Below are 17,788 nucleotides of genomic sequence, written 5' to 3'. Positions count from 1 at the left end.
CCTGGGCAGGGGGTTGGACTAGAAGACCTCCAAGGTCCCTTCCGATTCTGTTATTCTATTCTATTCCAAAGTAGAGGCAGTTAACAGAAGGACATAGAATAGAATAGAATAGAATAGAATAGAATAGAATAGAATAGAATAGAATAGAATAGAATAATAGAAGATTAGAAGAATAGAAGAAGAATAGAAGAATAGAAGAATAGACGAATAGAAGAATAGAAGAATAGATTAGAAGAATAGAAGAATAGAAGAATGGATTAGAAGAATAGAAGAATAGAAGAATAGAAGAATAGAAGAATAGAAGAATAGAAGAATAGAAGATTAGAAGTTTAGAAGAGTAGATTAGAAGATTAGAAGAATAGAAGAATAGATTAGAAGAATAGAATATAAGATTAGAAGATTAGAAGAATAGACAAATAGACGAATAGAAGAATAGACGAATAGAAGAATAGAAGAATAGAAGAATAGATTAAAAGAATAGAAGAATAGAAGAATGGATTAGAAGAATAGAATAGAAGATTCGAAGATTAGAAGAATAGAAGATTAGAAGATTAGAATAGAAGAATAGAAGATTAGAAGAATAGAAGATTAGAAGATTAGAATAGAAGAATAGAAGATTAGAAGAATAGAAGAATAGAAGGTCAGAAGATCAGAAGATTAGAAGATTAGAAGAATAGAAGAATACAAGATTAGAAGAATACAAGATTAGAAGAATAGAAGAATAAAATAACAGAGTCTGAAGGGACCTTGGAGGCCATCTAGTCCAACCCTCTGCTCAAGCAGGTACAGTATTTCTGTTCTCAACTGACAACCACAGTTCTTGACTTAAAACCTTTTGATTAATGACCGAAGTTGCAAGGGCACTGAAAAAAGTGACTTATGACCGGTTTTCATACTTACAACGCTTGCAGCATCCCCCTGGTCACATGATCGAAATTCGGGCACCTGCCAGCTGGCATGTATGTATTCACCACAGTTGCAGCCTGCCAGTGCCAGGGTCACGCGATCACCGATAACCTTCCCAGTCGTCTTCTGACAAGCAAAGTCAACGGGGGAAACCAGATTTGCTTAACGACTGCACGATTCACTGAACGATGGCCACGATTCGTTTAACGACCGTAGCAAGAAAGGTTGTACAACGGGGCATAACTCACTTAACAACTGCCTTGCCTAGCAACCTGGAAATTTGGGGCACAGCAACTGTGGCCGTAAGCTGAGGACCAGCTGTATATAATGTCTCCGCTTAAAGAAGTAAATTAAACAAAAGGGCGATTAATCATTTTGTCCGAAATGAGGAAAAGCAAAACCTGTTATTTTATGTTTTTAAAATCAGCAAATAAAAGGACGGGCAGTTGAGCCCAGAATCGTATAAACACGGCTCCCCGTAAGGGTTGAGTGGTTTTACTTGGCCGAGAAGTAAGAGATAAAATTGGCCGCAACAATGGGGCAATTTTAAACCCTGGATTTAAAAGGTCTGAAAATTAGGGGAGCTTTGGATGATAAATAGGAATATGTGGGGCCCTTGGTGGTCTCTGAGCTTGGTGGTTTTCTTGGAGACGTTTCCTGACCCAACTAGGTAACATCATCAGTGCTAGAAGGGAGAGGGGTTTGTGGAGAGGAGGAGGAGGAGGACTGTGGGGTCCTTGGTACTCTCTGAGCTTAAATTAAAAAAAAAAACAAACATAACAAAACATAAAACAACCATCATCCGTTACAATGACAGAAAGTGGTGTCGATCCGTTAGAATTCTTTTGTGCTTAATCCCATATCCAAAATTTACAGGTTATTTAGTTTCTCTGATTTGACGATTTTTTATACCCCTTTATGCTATTATTCTCATTTATTTTTATTTATTTTATTTTATTTTATTTTATTTTTAATTTGATTTATATGCCGCCCTTCTCCGGAGACTCAGGGCGGCTTACAATGCGTTAAGCAATAGCCTTCATTCTTTTGTATATTTTATACAAAGTCAGCTTATTGCCCCCACAAACTGGGTCCTCATTTCACCTACCTTAGAAAGGATGGAAGGCTGAGTCAACCTTGAGCCTGGTGAGATTCGATCTTACTTTAATTGCAGACAGCTGGTGTTAATAACAGGGTTTTATTTTATTTCGAATTTATATACCGCGCCTTCTCCCGAGGGACTCTCAGGGACCGGTGTACAGCCAGATAAAAACATACAATACAAACATTAAAAACAATTAAAAGGATATATATTAATTTGGCCCCAATTTAAGATAACAAACCAATTTTATAAATTTTTAAAAAATATGTTAAAAAATATGTTAAGCCAGCCCGGCTTGCTGAAAAAAGAAAGTTTTAAGGGCACGGCGGAAGGCACCGAGGTCTTGGATTCTCCTTATCTCTGGGGGCAGCTGATTCCAGAGGGTAGGTGCCCCCACAGAGAAGGCCCTCCCCCTGGGGGTCACCAGACCCCCTGGGGGTCACCATTTATTGGTTTGATTTACATATATGCCACCCTTTTCCGGAGACTCAGGGCGTCTTACAATGCGTTAAGCAATAGCCTTCATACTTTTGTATATACCTGCTTAGTAGGGCTTTTGGCCCCCCCTAAGCGGTGTTCTTTTTTATACAAAGTCAGCTTATTGCCCCCACAAACCGGGTCCTCATTTTAACTACCTCGGAAGGATGGAAGGCTGAGTCAACCTTGAGCCTGGTGAGATTCGAACTTGCAGTAATTGCAGGCAGCTGGTGCTACTTAACAGTGCTTTAGTGCCTTAGTCTGCTGCGCCACCAAGGCATTTAACAATTATTTGACAATGGCTTGACTCCCATAAAAAAATCGCTTCATATATTTTATCATTACATTTACTTCATATTTCATACTTTATAGTGAAAAAGCAATCTCATAGTTTTTTAAATCAATCCAAGTCTTTGCCAGTCAAATCAGTCCAGTGATACAAAAAGCTTCTTACCACACAAACAGTAGTTGGTTAGAATAACAAATTCACTCTGGTAACAAACCACGATGGTAGCAGATCCATCCAACCGATGATAGCACAATGGTAGCAACTCCACACACAATGGTAGCATATCATCAACTGAATACTTTACAGTACCTTTCTTAAATACGTTTACAACCAGTGATTATCTAATTACAGCATGACTCAGCATTAGAATGAATCAGCAGGAAAACTTTAAAGTCACACAATACATATTCATGTTAAAGTCACAGAACACATATATTGCCTGGACAATCTGTTAGGGTCAAACCATATGTCAGGCTTCGATGCTATCTCAAAATAAATGAATTTCCAAACTGCCGATCTTTGAGGAAATTTTCTCTTTATTGAGCATAGTGATCTGTCCCTGGCTCTTTCGAGGTCAGCATTGACCTTTGCCCCCCAATCCCTCCCTTTCCGATCCCCAATTCTCTGTGTCTCATTGGCTATCTTCCAAGCCACTCTCCTCATCCCATCTCCGTCAGATCACAGGAATGTCCCCCCTCCTCCCATCTCCGAGGAAACAGAATCTTCAAAGGAATTAAGTAGGCAAAAGTTCAAGCTTCTCTCTTTTCATATGTCAGCGCTGGAACGCTGACACCATATCCTAACACTGTAGACGTTTCATGACCCAACTAGGTAGCAACATCAGTGCTAGAAGGGAGGGAGGGTTGTGGAGAGGAGGAGGAAGAAGAAGAGAACTGTGGGGTTCTTTGTGCTCTCTGAGCTGGATTGGCAGACATTTCAAGCACCCAACTAGGTAACATCATCAGTGTTAGAAGGGAGTGGGGTTTGTGGGAAGGAGGAGAAGAAAGAGGAGGGGGAGGATGATGACAAAAACAAGGAAAACGACACAGGGACTCTACGGTCCTTGATGCTCTCTGAGCTTGTTGGTTTCCTTGCAGACGTTTCAGGACCCAACTAAATACAATCATCAGTGCTAGTAATACACACACAATTTTATTGTCGTCGGGGGAAAAAAAAAACAAATATGAAAATAATCCGGTGAGCATCTCTCAGCGTTTAAACCGCCTGGCAACCGAGAACTTCTCCTTCATCTTTTTCCGTGGTGGACATGGTCCTGTTGGGCTTGCTGGCCCATAAGGGATGTGATTTGGTCCTTTCTCCAGCCCCAGAGGTGGTAGTCACTTACTTTCCCTACCAGTCCGCAAATGTGTTGTGGCCCATATGCGGCCTGTGCGGCTGGTGGCTGATTCGGACAGTGAGGAGGCTGGTGTAGTGCTGTGCTAGCAGCCTGTGCAGCTGGCGTTCAAGTCAGACAGTGAGGAGGCTGGAGAAGACGTGATGCCAGAGACGGGGATTCAGCCAGGGCCTTCAGAACCTCCAGAAGCTCCCTTAAGTGAAGAGGATGAAGAGGAGGAGCCTCTTCTCGATGCCCGGGCGCGCAGAGCTGCCAAAAGGCAGGAGTGGCTCCTCAGGAGGAGGTCTCCTCGAGAGTAAGGCTTGGGGCTAATTGGCCACTCCCTTAGCCTATTTAAGGAGGAACGCCGACTGAAGCAATTTGCAGGGAACAACTTCGTTCACCCTACTTCGTGCCTTGATCTTAGTTCTCTGCAAATTGCTTCTGGGCTTTCTGCCAACTATAGTAAGATTACGATTATTTATTCTTTGGATTCTTGTAGGCTGTTCAGAAAGTTAATTAACAGCCTTTGTTTGAAAAAAAACCCGATTTAATTTAGTAAACTAAGGTTTGTACAGACTTTGTGTGTGCTGCGTTCTTTGGGGTCCGTAGCTGGGGCACAACAAAATGTGAGCGCGCATGTCCACGCATGCGCCTGTTGTGACCCAGGCCCAAGTAGGTAGTATTAGACGTAAACAGTTCCAAAACAAACAGACTTTATTAGCTGAGAATTAACTCATTCTCAGCGTAATCCAAACTAAATTAAAACAAATTCTTCATAACACAAATTCTTCAGTCTAATCACCAACCTTGGTATAATTAGGTAAACTGTCAAAGGCTTCCCTTGGCAAAAGTTCAGGAGCAGAAGACGCCGACAAGAAATAAATGCAGCAAGACAATAAACAACTCTATCAACGTTGTTTTCCGACAAAGAGGCCAAGAGCCGTTGCTGGTCTTTTAAGCCTTATGGGAGGGGCCAATCATCTCTTGGCCTTACTCCTGAGTCGTCCACTTTGCTGTAGCTGCTCTTGCCTTCTGGCAGCTCTTCTCATACGTGCACTAGGAACAGGCTCCTCCTGTTCCTCTGCCTCTCTACTGTCAGCCTCTGGAGGCTCCGGAGTCCGCACATCACTCCTCGATGGCCCGGCCCCATCTCTGCCTCCGACGCAAAGCCCTCATCCGGGCCTTCCCCAGCCTCCAGGACTGGCCCATGTTCTTATTCAGCCTCCTCGCTGTCAGACTCCGCTGCCAGCTCCTCAGGCATGTATGTGTCTGGCCTCAAAAATAGGATGGCATAGAGCTGGGGTGGGTGGGTAGGCCGACCCACAATTTCCGCTACCGGTTCAAGTGAACCAGTCCAAACCGGCTGAATACCACCTCTGCTCCTGACTCAAATGTACCCTTGGATAGTATAAACCAGTGATGGCTAACCTTTTTGCCATCGTGTGCCAAAAGCGGGGGGAGTGCGGGGGGGTTGCGCGTGTGTCTGCCCACACCCATAATTCTATGCGCCCCACCCCACACACATGCAAATGTGACCCCCCCGCGCTCCTCCTCCTTTTGGCATGCAATGGCCCGGTGGGCCCGGTAAGACTGTTTTTTGCTGTCCCCAGGCTCCAGACCCTCTCTAGGAGCCTGGGGAGGGCTAAAACAGCCTTCCCTCCCCCCTCCCCCTGGAGGCCAGAAACAGTCCATTTTCCAACTTCCAGTCGGAGCAAAAAAAAGGCCTTCCCCACCCCCCTCAGGCCTTCCGGAGGCAAGAAATATCCTGTTTCCCTACTTCTGGTGGGCCCAGAAGGCCCGAAAATCAGCTGAGCTCACGTGCCACCAATATGGCTCCCCGTGCCACTTGTGGCATGCGTGCCATAGGTCACGGGAATAAACCATCTTCATAACCAAATGAAGGTCTGAAATGTTTGTACCACTTTTTGCATTGCTTCCGATCTTAAAGTGGGCCAACGCTCACTTAGCAACTGTCTGGCTTAGCCAGATTCACTTTAACAACTCTGTGTCAACTCTGTGACTCACTTAACAACTTCTGTGATTCACTTAACAACTGTGGCAAGAAAGGTCGTAAAACGAGTCATAACTCACTTAGCAACTATCTGGCTTAGCCAGATTCATTTAACAACTGTGTGACTAACTTAACAACTGCCGTGATCACTCAACAACTGTGGCAGGCTAGGTCGGAACATGGCGCAAAAAAATTCACCTAACAACTTTCTCGCTTAGTAACAGGAATTTGGGGCTCAAGTGCGGTCGTAAATCGAGGACTTTTTGTATGCTGGATTTTAAAATTTCCAAAGGCAGGGATTTGATCCTGGGTCTTCGGGAAGACTTTGGAAATTGCAGACGATCCCTTTTCACCCAGATACGTTAATGAATGGCCGTGTTTCATGGTGCAAACCTTTGGCATCTATTTAGAGTAAAATTACACCCAGTTGCATTTCTGTCTTGCAACACAACTGAGGGACCGTGGCTGCTTCTAATTAGCATAGCTAATTAGTCATCGTTTAGTCATCCGCGGGCTTCCCAGCTAGGTTTGTTAATTATTCTTAACTCTCCTTGCCAACTAGTTAGCTCTGCAGATAATCCTCGATGTACGACCAAAACGGAGCCCAAAAATTATATCGCTCGGTGAGAAATTTTGTTCAGTGAGTTTTCCCCGTCTTACGACTTTTCTTGACGCATTCGTTAAGCGATGCGCTGCGGTGGTTTCATGAATAGCACAGCTGTTAAGGGCTTGTCAGAACGTCGTAAAAGGAGATCCCACAACCTCAGGAGGACAGTGCCACCGTCATAAATACGAGTCGGTTGCCCAGCATCCTAAATTGGATCCCGCGACCGTGGGGATGCGGCAAACGGTCGTTAAGTGTGAAAAACGGTCCTCGGTGACTTTTTTCAGTGCCGTTGTTAAGTTCGAATGGACAGTAAATGAACTGTTATATGCCGAGGACTTAATTGTATAGTGTTCAGTGCCTGGCAGGAGTGTGCGTGTGGAAGGAAGTTAATTTCATTTATTAATTTGTAATGTCACTTTTATTATTTTTACAAATAAATTCAAAGCAGCAGGGGGTCTCCAAACTTGGCAACTTTAAGACTTGTGGACTTCAACTCCCAGAATTCCTCAGACAGCTATAGAGTTGGGGGGCTATGGAAGGAAAGACCCTGCTGGCCGAAACCTTTGATTGATTGATTGACCTTTGAACCTTTGATTGACAGGTTCTGCCAGACCGAGTGGACTGGGCCAATCCCCATTGGGGTCAACCTATTCTCCAAAGTACCTGAAGGCAGGACAAGAAGCAAAGAATGGAAACCACAGGGAGTCCTCATTTTATGACAGTTTCTTTTAGTGGCCGTTTGAAGTTACAACGACACTCAGAGAAGTGACTTAGGACCGTTTTTCACACGCAGTAACCCCCATGGTGACGTGATCAAAATTCAGACCCTTGGCAACTGGTTCTTATTTATGACGGTCGCAATGTCCCGGAGTCTTTTGCGACCTTCTGACAAGCAAAATCAAGAGGGAAACCAGTTTCGCTTTACAACCGTGCGACCAGTGGTGGGATTCAGCCTATTCGCACCTATTCGGGAGAACCGGTTGTTAAGCTTCTAAGCAGTTCGGAGAACCGGTTGTTGGAAGAAATCTTATTTTGTTCTTTTCCACTTTACAAGGCTAATCCTGTAAGGAACTGAAACATTCTGGTGTTGTTTCTAGCCTAATCTTTATTGCCCTGCTTACAGAAACTGCCTCTCTGGTTAACCCTTATTACATTGTAACAGCTAAGGCGAAGCATCCATCGACATGAGTGATGTTGAGTAGGCCACACCTACATGGTCACATGACCACTGAGCCACGCCTACCCAGCTGGTCATTAGGACAGAGAACTGGTTGTTAAATTATTTGAATCCCACCACTGTGTGCGACTAATTTAACAACGGCAGTGATTCGCTTAACAATTATGGCAAGAAAGTTCGCAACATGAGGCCAAATTCACTTAACCACAGAAATTTTGGGCTCAGTTGTGATCGTAAGTTGAGGGCCTGTAATCAAGGGGAGATCCAATCTAGAACTAAAAAGACATTTCCTGACAATGAGAACAATCAACAATTAACCAGGGGAACTACTTGCCTCCAGAAGTTGTACATGCTCCAATACTGGAAGTTTTTAAGAAGAGATTGGACAACCATTTTGTCTGGAATGGTATAGATTTCCTGTTCCAGCAGGGGGTTGGACTAGAGGACCTCCAAGGTCCCTTCCAATTCTGTTATTCAATTATTCGGTTGTTAGGTGAGTTTCGCTCCATTTTGCGACCTTTCTTGCACACAATTGTTCAGTGGACCGGTGCAGTTGTTAAGCGAATCCTGCTTCCCCGTTGACTTGGCTCGTCAGAAGGTTGCCAAAAGGGAATCACGTCACCCCCCACCCCCACCCGGGGACACCGCCAACTGTCATAAATACGAGCCGCCTGCCAAATGTACTTGGATTTGGATCATGTGAATCACGGGGACGTTAAGTGTGCAAAACGGTCATACGTCGCTTGGTTCTGTGCCGTTGTAAATTCGTACGGTCACTAAAGGAACGGTCGTAAGCCGAGGACTGCCTGTAAGTGCCATTTGACCTGGATTAGAGACCCAATGAGGCAAAAGTGACTCTGCTAATGGCTGTCGCGTGAGAGAATTTTCCAGAAGGTGCTGTCACTTAACAGGAAATGAATGCAACTGGTTGGGTAATTTAAGGTTAAACATTCACCGGGGAATTGAGCTTAATCTTCTTATTTGGAGGCGATCAGGAGCAAGGGATTATTAACGTTATTTCAGCACTAACAGTGGATATGGGGAGTCCTCGACTTACGACCACAAGGGAGCTCCAAATTTCTGTCGCTAAGCGAGACAATGGGCAAGTGAGTTTTGCCCCGTTGTACGAGCTTTCTTGCCACGGTGGTTCAGGGAATCATTGCAGATGTTCAGTTAGTAAGACGGTTGTTAAGTGAATCCGGCTTCAGAAGGTCGCTAAAGGGGATCACAGGACTCCCCCGGGAGGCTGCAACCGTCAGAAGTATGAATCAGTTGCCAAGTGTCTGAATTTTGTTTCCATGACCACGGGGATGTTGCAACGGTCGTACATGGGGGAAAAGGGGCAGGAGTCGCTTTTTTTCAGTGCCGTTGTAACTTTGAATGGTCACTAAATGAACTGTTGTAAGTCGAGGACTAACTGTAGGGAGCAGGAGGACAACGGTGGGATTCTTGATGCCCTCTGAGATTGGTGGTTCCCTTGCAGCCGTTTCATGCAGGAAGGAGAAGGAGAAAGAAGAAGGAGAAGACGAGGAAGAGGAAAGAAGAAGGAGAGGAAGAAGAAGAGGAGCAGTGAAAAAAGAAGAGGAAGAAAAGGAGGAGAAGGAAGAAAAATGAGAATGAGAAGAGGAAGAAGAAGAAAAAGAAGAAGAGGAGGAGGAGGAGGAGGGGAGGAAGAAAAAGAGGGAGAAGAAGAAGAAGGGGAGGAGGAGGAAGAAGAGGAAGAGGAAAGAAGAAGGAGAGGAAGAAGAAAAGGAGGAGCAGTGAAAGAAGAAGAAGAGGAAGAAGAGGAGGAGAAGGAAGAAGAATGAGAATGAGAATGAGAGGAAGAAGAAGAAAAAGGAGAGGAGGAGGAGCGGGGAGGAGGGGAGGAGGGGGTGGAGGAAGAAGAAGAGGGAGAAGAAGAAGAAGAGGAGGAGGAGGAAGAGGAAAGAAGAAGAAGGAGAGGAAGAAAAGGAGGAGAAGGAAGAAGAATGAGAATGAGAAGAGGAAGAAGAAGAAGAAGAGAAGGAGGAGGACGGGAGGAGGGAGAGGAGGAAGAAAAAGAGGGAGAAGAAGAAAGGGAGGAGGAGGAAGAAGAGGAAGAGGAAAGAAGAAGGAGAGGAAGAAGGAGGAGCAGTGAAAGAAGAAGAAGAGGAAGAAGAGGAGGAGAAGGAAGAAGAATGAGAATGAGAATGAGAGGAAGAAGAAGAAGAAGAAGAGGAGGAGGAGCGGGGAGGAGGGGGTGGAGGAAGAAGAAGAGGGAGAAGAAGAAGAGGAAAGAAGAAGAAGGAGAGGAAGAAAAGGAGGAGGAGAAGGAGAAGGAGAAGGAGAAGAAGAGGAGAAGGAGAAAGAAGAAGAAAGAAGAAGAAGGAGAAAGAAGAAGGAGAAGGAGGAGAAGAAGAAGAAGAGGAGGAGGAGGAGGAGGAGGAGGACGGGGAAGAAGAAGAGGAGGAGGAGGAGGAAGAGGAAAGAAGAAGGAGAGGAAGAATAGGAGGAGGAGGAGGAGGAGGAGGAGGAGGAGGAAGAGGAGGGACTCATTTACAACAGAAATGATTGCCCATTGGGAGACATGAAGGACCAGGCTGGGCAGAGAGCACTCTGGAGAGAAAGCCCTAGCAATGGAGATGTCTTGGAGACCCAAATGACCAGACTCAAATTATCATCTCTTATTATCCTTTTAAAATATAAGTACTCCTCGACCGCAGTGGAGACCAGAATTTCCATTGCTAAGCAAGACGGTTGCTAAGTGAGTCGCCCTGCTGTTACGACCATTTTCTGCCATAAACGTTAAGCAAAGCTCTCCAGCTGTTACATGAATCACACAGTCCAGAACCACTCGGTGAGTTGTAAATGGAGAATTACATGCCAGTTGCCCAGTGCCCAAATTTTGATCATGTGATCGTAGGGAATGCTGTGACGGTCATAAACCCGAGGACCGGTCATAAGTGGCTCTTTTTTTCCCCAGTGCCAGGAACTTAGCAGGGGTCATTTTTGTCCTTGACGTATTTTGCAAACGCAAAAAAAAAATCATATATTGGGGTTGTGAACGTGAAAGAATTTAATCCTATCGTTGAAGCGATATGTCTCTCGCAATTCTAGATACGAAAGAGATAAAAATTCAAATATTCTTATCGTACGGGGGTCAAAAATGGACATTAGGATTAAGTTTCAGGGACATACCCAAAGGCAAAAAAAAAAAAAAAAATACTGGACTAAAATACGTACTTGGGTTAGAAAAAAATGATAAAGCAACGCATAGATTTGAAACCAGAAATATTCCTTTTTTTAAAATAATTTTTTATTTTATTTTTTAAGACAGACAAACATTTAATACATCAATCCTCCCTTCCCTGTGACATCTCGGTGTTATCTTCTAGGCTTCTTTTCCATCTTCCATAAGTTTCTTCTATCTTCATATTCATCCAAACTGTTCTAACAGTTCATTTCTAAATTCAATATTATAATCATCATTTGTACATAATTATAGTATTAATCATTTGTATCTCTTTTCCAACCAAGTGTAAAAATAGTTCCATGTTTTAAAATATTCTGATTCCTCCTTATCTTTAATCATCAAAGTTAATCTATTCATTTCTGCAGAGTCTAAAATTTTTTTTTATTACTTCTTCCAAAGGTGTTTTCTCTGATTTCCAATTTTTTGAGCATTCACAATTCTTGCAGCTATTATTACGTGTATAATCAAATATGCATTTTCCTTACTAATTTTTTCTGGAAAGATACCCAGTAGGAACAACTCTGAAACCAGAAATATTCTTGTTGGGTATATTACCAGAGAGGGACACGGTGGCTCAGTGGCTAAGACACTGAGCCTATCAATCGAAAGGTCGGCAGTTCAGCGGTTCGAATCCCTAGCGCCGCGTAACGGGGTGAGCTCCCGTGACTTGTCCCAGCTTCTGCCAACCTAGCAGTTCGAAAGCAGGTAAAAAACGCAAGTAGAAAAATAGGGACCATCTTTGGTGGGAAGGTACACAGATGACTTACTATCTGGAAACAAATACTGTGAGGATAAGACACCCCGAGCAGCCTTAGGGGTGTGTGTGTATGTATGTTCCAGCATAACTCTGGAACGCCTCGAGCAATTTCAACCAAACTTTGTATACAGATGACTTACTCTGTGGAAAAAAATACTGTGGCGGTAAGACACTCCTAACACCTCTCGGTGTGTTTGTGTGTCTGTGTATTAATAAATATAACCCGGGCAATGCCAGGTTATCAGCTAGTATGTAAGGTAAAGGTAAAGGTTCCCCTTGCACATATGTGTGTGTCGTTCCCGGCTCTAGGGGGCGGTGCTCATCTCTGTTTCAAAGCCGAAGAGCCAGCGCTGTCCGAAGATATCTCCGTGGTCATGTGGCCGGCATGACTCAATGCCAAAGGCGCACGGAACGCTGTTACCTTCCCACTAAAAGTGGTCCCTATTTTTCTACTTGCATTTTTTATGTGCTTTCGAACTGCTAGGTTGGCAGAAGCTGGGACAAGTCACGGGAGCTCACCCCGTTACGTGGCACTAGGGATTCGAACCATTGCTGAACTTTTGATTGACAAGCTCAGCGTCTTAGCCACTGAGCCACCTCATCCCTCCAGCTAGTACACACACACACACACACATATATAAAAGATTAAATTCAGGGAGAGCCACAAATCTAAGAGGGGCTGAAAAACGGACTGTGCGCCGGAAACAAACCAACCCAAGAAGCTGGCTTGTGGATGCGGGGACATCCCCTGAGTTAAGCACAGATGACGGAGCAAATATTTGCAACTCCGAAGTGTAGTAACTCTGCTCTGGCAGCCCTGACCTTTGCGCATGGACAATGAAGCTTTATTGGAGAAAGACAGATGGAGTTTCTTGTCCCGCCTTGTTCGGGTTTGTTTGTTTTTTTTGAGTATATCTAATTTTTATTAGAAATCGGCGGTAAAGATAAAGTGAAAAAGGTATACAAGAAAGCTAAGAAAAAGAAGATTCAAGGAGAAAGTACGCTACAGGCAATCCTCGACTTGCAACCATTTAGCAAACTTACAAAAACACTGAAAGAAGGGACATGATCAGGATCAGTCCTCGTACTTACAGTATGATTCAACAGTCATTATGATCCCCCCAGTCTCTTGAGCAAAATTCGGTCTCTCTCTCTCTCTTCTCTTTCTCTCTCCATCCATCCTTATCTGTCTATCATCTCTCTATTTATATCATCTATCAATCATCTACTTATAATTGTTTCTGTCTCTGTCTATATCTATCCATCCATCCATCCATCCATCCATCTATATCATCTATATCCATCCATCCATCCATCTATCTATCTACCGTGTTTCCCTGAAAATAAGACCCTGTCTTATATTTTTTTTGAACTCTGAAATAAATGCTTGGCCTTATTTTCGGGGAGGTCTTATTACTTTGGGGCATGCGGAGCAAGATGCCATCTTGCCAGATTTCCAGCTCTGCATTTAAATACACTGCTCAAAAAAATAAAGGGAAGACAAGCAGAAGACATCCGAGATCTGAATGAATGAAATAGCCTGATTAAATACTTTGTTCGTTACATACAGTAGTTTATACACTGCTCAGACAACTAAAGGGAACACAAAACTACTGTATGTAACGAACAAAGTATTTAATCAGGCTATTTCATTCATTCAGATCTCGGATGTCTTCTGCTTGGGTTCCCTTTATTTTTTTGAGCAGTGTATTTTAAGGGAAGGCTTATTTTAGCGCATGTGCTCAAAAGCCTGATTGGGCTTATTATCAGGGGATGTCTTATTTTTGGGGAAACAGGGTATCTATCTATCTATCTATCTATCTATCTATCTATCTATCTATCATTTATCATCTGTATCCATCCATCCACCATCTGCATCCATGCATCCATCCATATCATCTGTATCCATCCATTCATCCATCCATCTCCATCCATCCATCCATCCATCCATCCATCCATCTATCATTTATCATCTGTATCCATCCATCCATCCATCCCTATATCTATCTGTCTGTCTGTCTGTCTGTCTGTCTGTCTGTCTGTCTGTCTATCTATCTATCTATCTAATCTATCTATCTATCATCTATCTATCTCATTTATCATCTGTATCCATCCATCCATCCATCCATCCTTCCTTTATTATCTGTATCCCTCCACCCATCCATCCACCCACCCACATACCTACCTATCTCTCATTTATCATCTGTATCCATCCATCCACCTACCTATCTATTTTTCATTTATCATCTGTATCCATCCATCCATCCATTCATCCATCTACCTACCTACCTATCATTTATCATCTGCATCCATCCATCCATCCCTATATCCATCCATCCCTATATCTATCTATCTATCCTCTATCTATCTATCTATCTATCTATCATCTATCTATCTATCTATCTATCTATCTATCTATCTATCTATCTATCCTCTATCTATCTATCTATCTATCTATCTATCTATCTATCTATCATCTATCTATCTATCTCTCTAGCTCTCTATCTATCCTCTATCTATCTATCTATCTATCTATCTATCTATCTATCTATCATCTATCTATCTATCTCTCTATCTCTCTATCTATCTATCTATCTATCTATCTATCTATCTATCATCTATCTATCTATCTCTCTATCTCTCTATCTATCCTCTATCTATCTATCTATCTATCTATCTATCTATCTATCTATCTATCTATCCTCTATCTATCTATCTATCTATCTATCTATCTATCTATCTATCTATCTCATTTATTATCTGCATCCCTCCATCCCAGTGTGCCTTCAGAGGAGGGGGCCAGTGCGTGCGTGTGGTGTGTCCCGCGCCCACCCAGGGGAAGCCCAGCCTTTGGGGGGAGTGGGCGGGGCAAGCCCCCCTCCCCAGCGCCCCCCCCCGCTTGGCGCGCGCGTCACAGCGCGTCCCACCCAATAGCGGCGGGGATTCCCCCCCAGGCCACGCCCCCTGCTCGCCTGGCTTCACGTGGCCGCGGGAGCCGCAGCTGCTGGAGCCGCCGCCGCTGCTTCTCCTGCTGCCGCCTCGGCCGTTGAGCGGCTCCCCTCCCTCCCATCCAGCCCCCTCCATGGCCGAAGGGGCCCCGCCGAGATCGTGATGGAGGAGCCGGCTCGGAGTCGCCCGCCTTCCCCGCCTTCCCCGCCGCCGCCCTCGGCTTCCCGTTGCGCCCGCCGCCTCCGCCGCCTCCTGCCCGTCGGCGCTTGGCAGGAAGCCCGGGAGCTGATCAAGATCGGAGGGCCCGTGGTAAGCAGGGATCGGGGAAGGGAAGCGGGGGAAAAAGACCCTCCGGGCTCCAGTTGCTTCGTTCACACGACCCGCCGGATTCTACACGTGTTCATTGGGGTTGGGAGGGGAATAAACTCGGCCCGGTTTTTTCTTACTTCGTTCACACGACCGGCTGGATTCTAGACGTGTTCATTGGGGCTGGGACGGGAATAAACTCACCAGGACCGACTAGATTATACACGTGTTAATTGGTGTTGGGACGGAAATAACCTAGCCCCATTTTTTCCTAGTTCGTTCACACGACCCGCCGGATTATACACGTGTTAATTGGGGTTGGGACGGGAGTAAACTCACCAGGACCGGCTAGATTATACACGTGTTAATTGGGGCTGGAAAGGGAATGAACTGGCCCCCTTTTTTTCTTGGTTCGTTCACAGGACTCACCGGATTATACACGTGTTAATTGGGGTTGGGATGGGAATAAATTCAACCCATTTTATCTTGGTCCGTTCACACGACCCCCTGGATTCTACACATGTTAATTGGGGTGGGGACAGGAATAAACTCGCCCCATTTTTTTCTTGGTTCGTTCACATGACCGGCTGGATTATACACGTGTTAATTGGGATTGGGACGGGAATAAACTCACCAGGACCGGCTAGATTATACACGTGTTAATTGGGGCTGGAACGGGAATAAAGTCGCCCCATTTTTTCTTGGTTCGTTCACACAACCCGCCAGATTATACATGTGTTAATTGGGGCTGGAATGGGAATAAATTCGCCCCGTTTTTTTCTTGGTTTGTTCACAGGACCCACCGGATTATCCACATGTTAATTGGTGTTGGAAAGGGAATAAATTCAGCCCATTTTATCTTGGTTCGTTCACTCCATCCCCTTGATTATACCTGTGTTAATTGGGATTGGGACGAGAATAAACTCACCCCAATTTTTCTTCCTTCGTTCACACAACTCGCTGGATTCTACACGTGTTAATTGGGATTGGGACGGGAATAAACTCGCCCCAATTTTTCTTACTTCGTTCACACAACTCGCTGGATTCTACACGTGTTAATTGGGATTGGGATGGGAATAAACTCGCCCCATTTTTTTTCTTGGTTTGTTCACACGACCCGCTGGATTATATACGTGTTCATTGGGGTTGGGACGGGAATAAACTCACCCCGATTTTTCTTACTTCGTTCACACGGCTCCTTGGATTATACACGTGTTAATTGGGATTGGGACGGGAATAAACTCACCCCGATTTTTTTTCTTGGTTTGTTCATACGACCCGCCGGATTATACACGTTTATTTCAGCTGGAAGGAAATTAAATTCTCTCCATTTTAGTTTAGTTGCCAGGCGGATTAATCTTGTTTCTTTTTGCTGGAATGGAAATCAACACATCCTGTTTTTCTTTTAGTTCTTTCATTCCCATGACCCGCTAAATAAATGTGATTATTTGGAGCTGGGATAGAACTAAATTCTCACCATTTTAGCTCTAGGTCGTGTGAATGGACACACACTCCTGCCCCACCCTTCCCTCTCCCATTTCTGTCAATAATTGATATGTGAGGATCCTTTATCTGAACCTCGAGAATCAATTAAGGAATCAATTAGAACCCCGAGAATCAATTAGACTTAGCCGGCAGGAAGCCAAATGCTTTCCAAGCGGAGTGGCAAACGGGATCATTTTTTTTTCTTTTGGCTGGGAAGGTTGTGTGAACGCAGAAGAAGGAGTTAAAAGGATGGGGTGGGGGGGGGGGAGAAAGGAGAGCCAGAAATTTGGGGTGCACCGAAGGCTGGTGCGAAAAGCAGGGGGAGAAAGTTGTTTTTTTTTTAAAAAAATAATAATATAAAAATTTAAGTTTGAGGAAGGGGGCAGAATTGATCACCTCTTGATCCACCCGATTGTGGTTTGTTAGGGTTAGGGGAACCAGATATTTTGGGGGGGTGATTCTGTGCACCCACTTTTTATGAGTACAGGCAGTGGTGGGATTCAAATAATTGAACAACCGGTTCTCTGCCCTAATGACCGGCTGGGTGGGCGTGGCCATGGTGGGCGTGCCCAGGGGGTGTGACACCCCCTGCACCCCCCCTGGGAGCAAAAACGGGCCGGGGGGCATGTACCCACTGCACCCCATTTTGGGCCTAGTAGGCCTCCCTGCACTTACCTGGGAGCCAAAACGGGGCGCATGGGGATTCCTGGAAGGGGCAGAGCGTGAAGGGCTGAGGCAGGGCGGGGCCAGCCAGCAATTTCACAACCGGTTTGCACGAACCGGCTGAATCCCAACCACTGAGTACGGGTAGTCTTCAACTTAAAATTTCTGTTTGCTGAGTGAGAGGGTGGTTTTGCCCCATTTTGCGACTTTTCTTGCCTCAGTTGTTAAAACGAATCACGGCGGTTGTTTAACCTAGTCACACAGTCGTTAAGCGAATCCGGCTTCCACGTTTGACTTGGCTTGTCGGAAGGTTCGCAAAAGGGGAATCCCGCGGGAGCCCCTGTGGACGCGGCGACCGTCATAAATGTGAGTCCGTTGCCAAGCATCCGAATGTAAATCACCTGACCCTGGGGAATGCTGCAGCGGTCGTTAAGTGTGAAAAATGAGCATACGTCGCTGTTTTTCAGTGCCGTTGTAACTCTGAACGGTCACTAAGTGAACTGTTGTAA

The 17,788-nt window shown here is 44.8% G+C and overlaps 1 protein-coding gene across 1 annotated transcript in view; it reads left to right on the top strand.

Annotated features, from left to right (window-relative positions):
• The first annotated feature begins 14,721 nt into the window (after positions 1-14,721).
• SLC47A1 (solute carrier family 47 member 1) overlaps positions 14,722-17,788 on the top strand; it is a 45,692-nt gene continuing 42,625 nt past the window's right edge. Inside the window, exon 1 of the mRNA XM_060685626.2 lies at positions 14,722-15,134. Coding sequence (XP_060541609.2) covers positions 14,988-15,134 — 147 coding nt within the window. The 5' untranslated portion in view covers positions 14,722-14,987. The remainder of the gene's footprint in view (positions 15,135-17,788) is intronic.

This window comes from Pantherophis guttatus, chromosome 1, assembly GCF_059756535.1.
Source record: "Pantherophis guttatus breed Tessera chromosome 1, ASM5975653v1, whole genome shotgun sequence".
In the NCBI taxonomy this organism is placed as follows: Eukaryota; Metazoa; Chordata; class Lepidosauria; order Squamata; family Colubridae; genus Pantherophis; species Pantherophis guttatus.
This window is presented reverse-complemented; position numbering and strand designations above follow the sequence as displayed.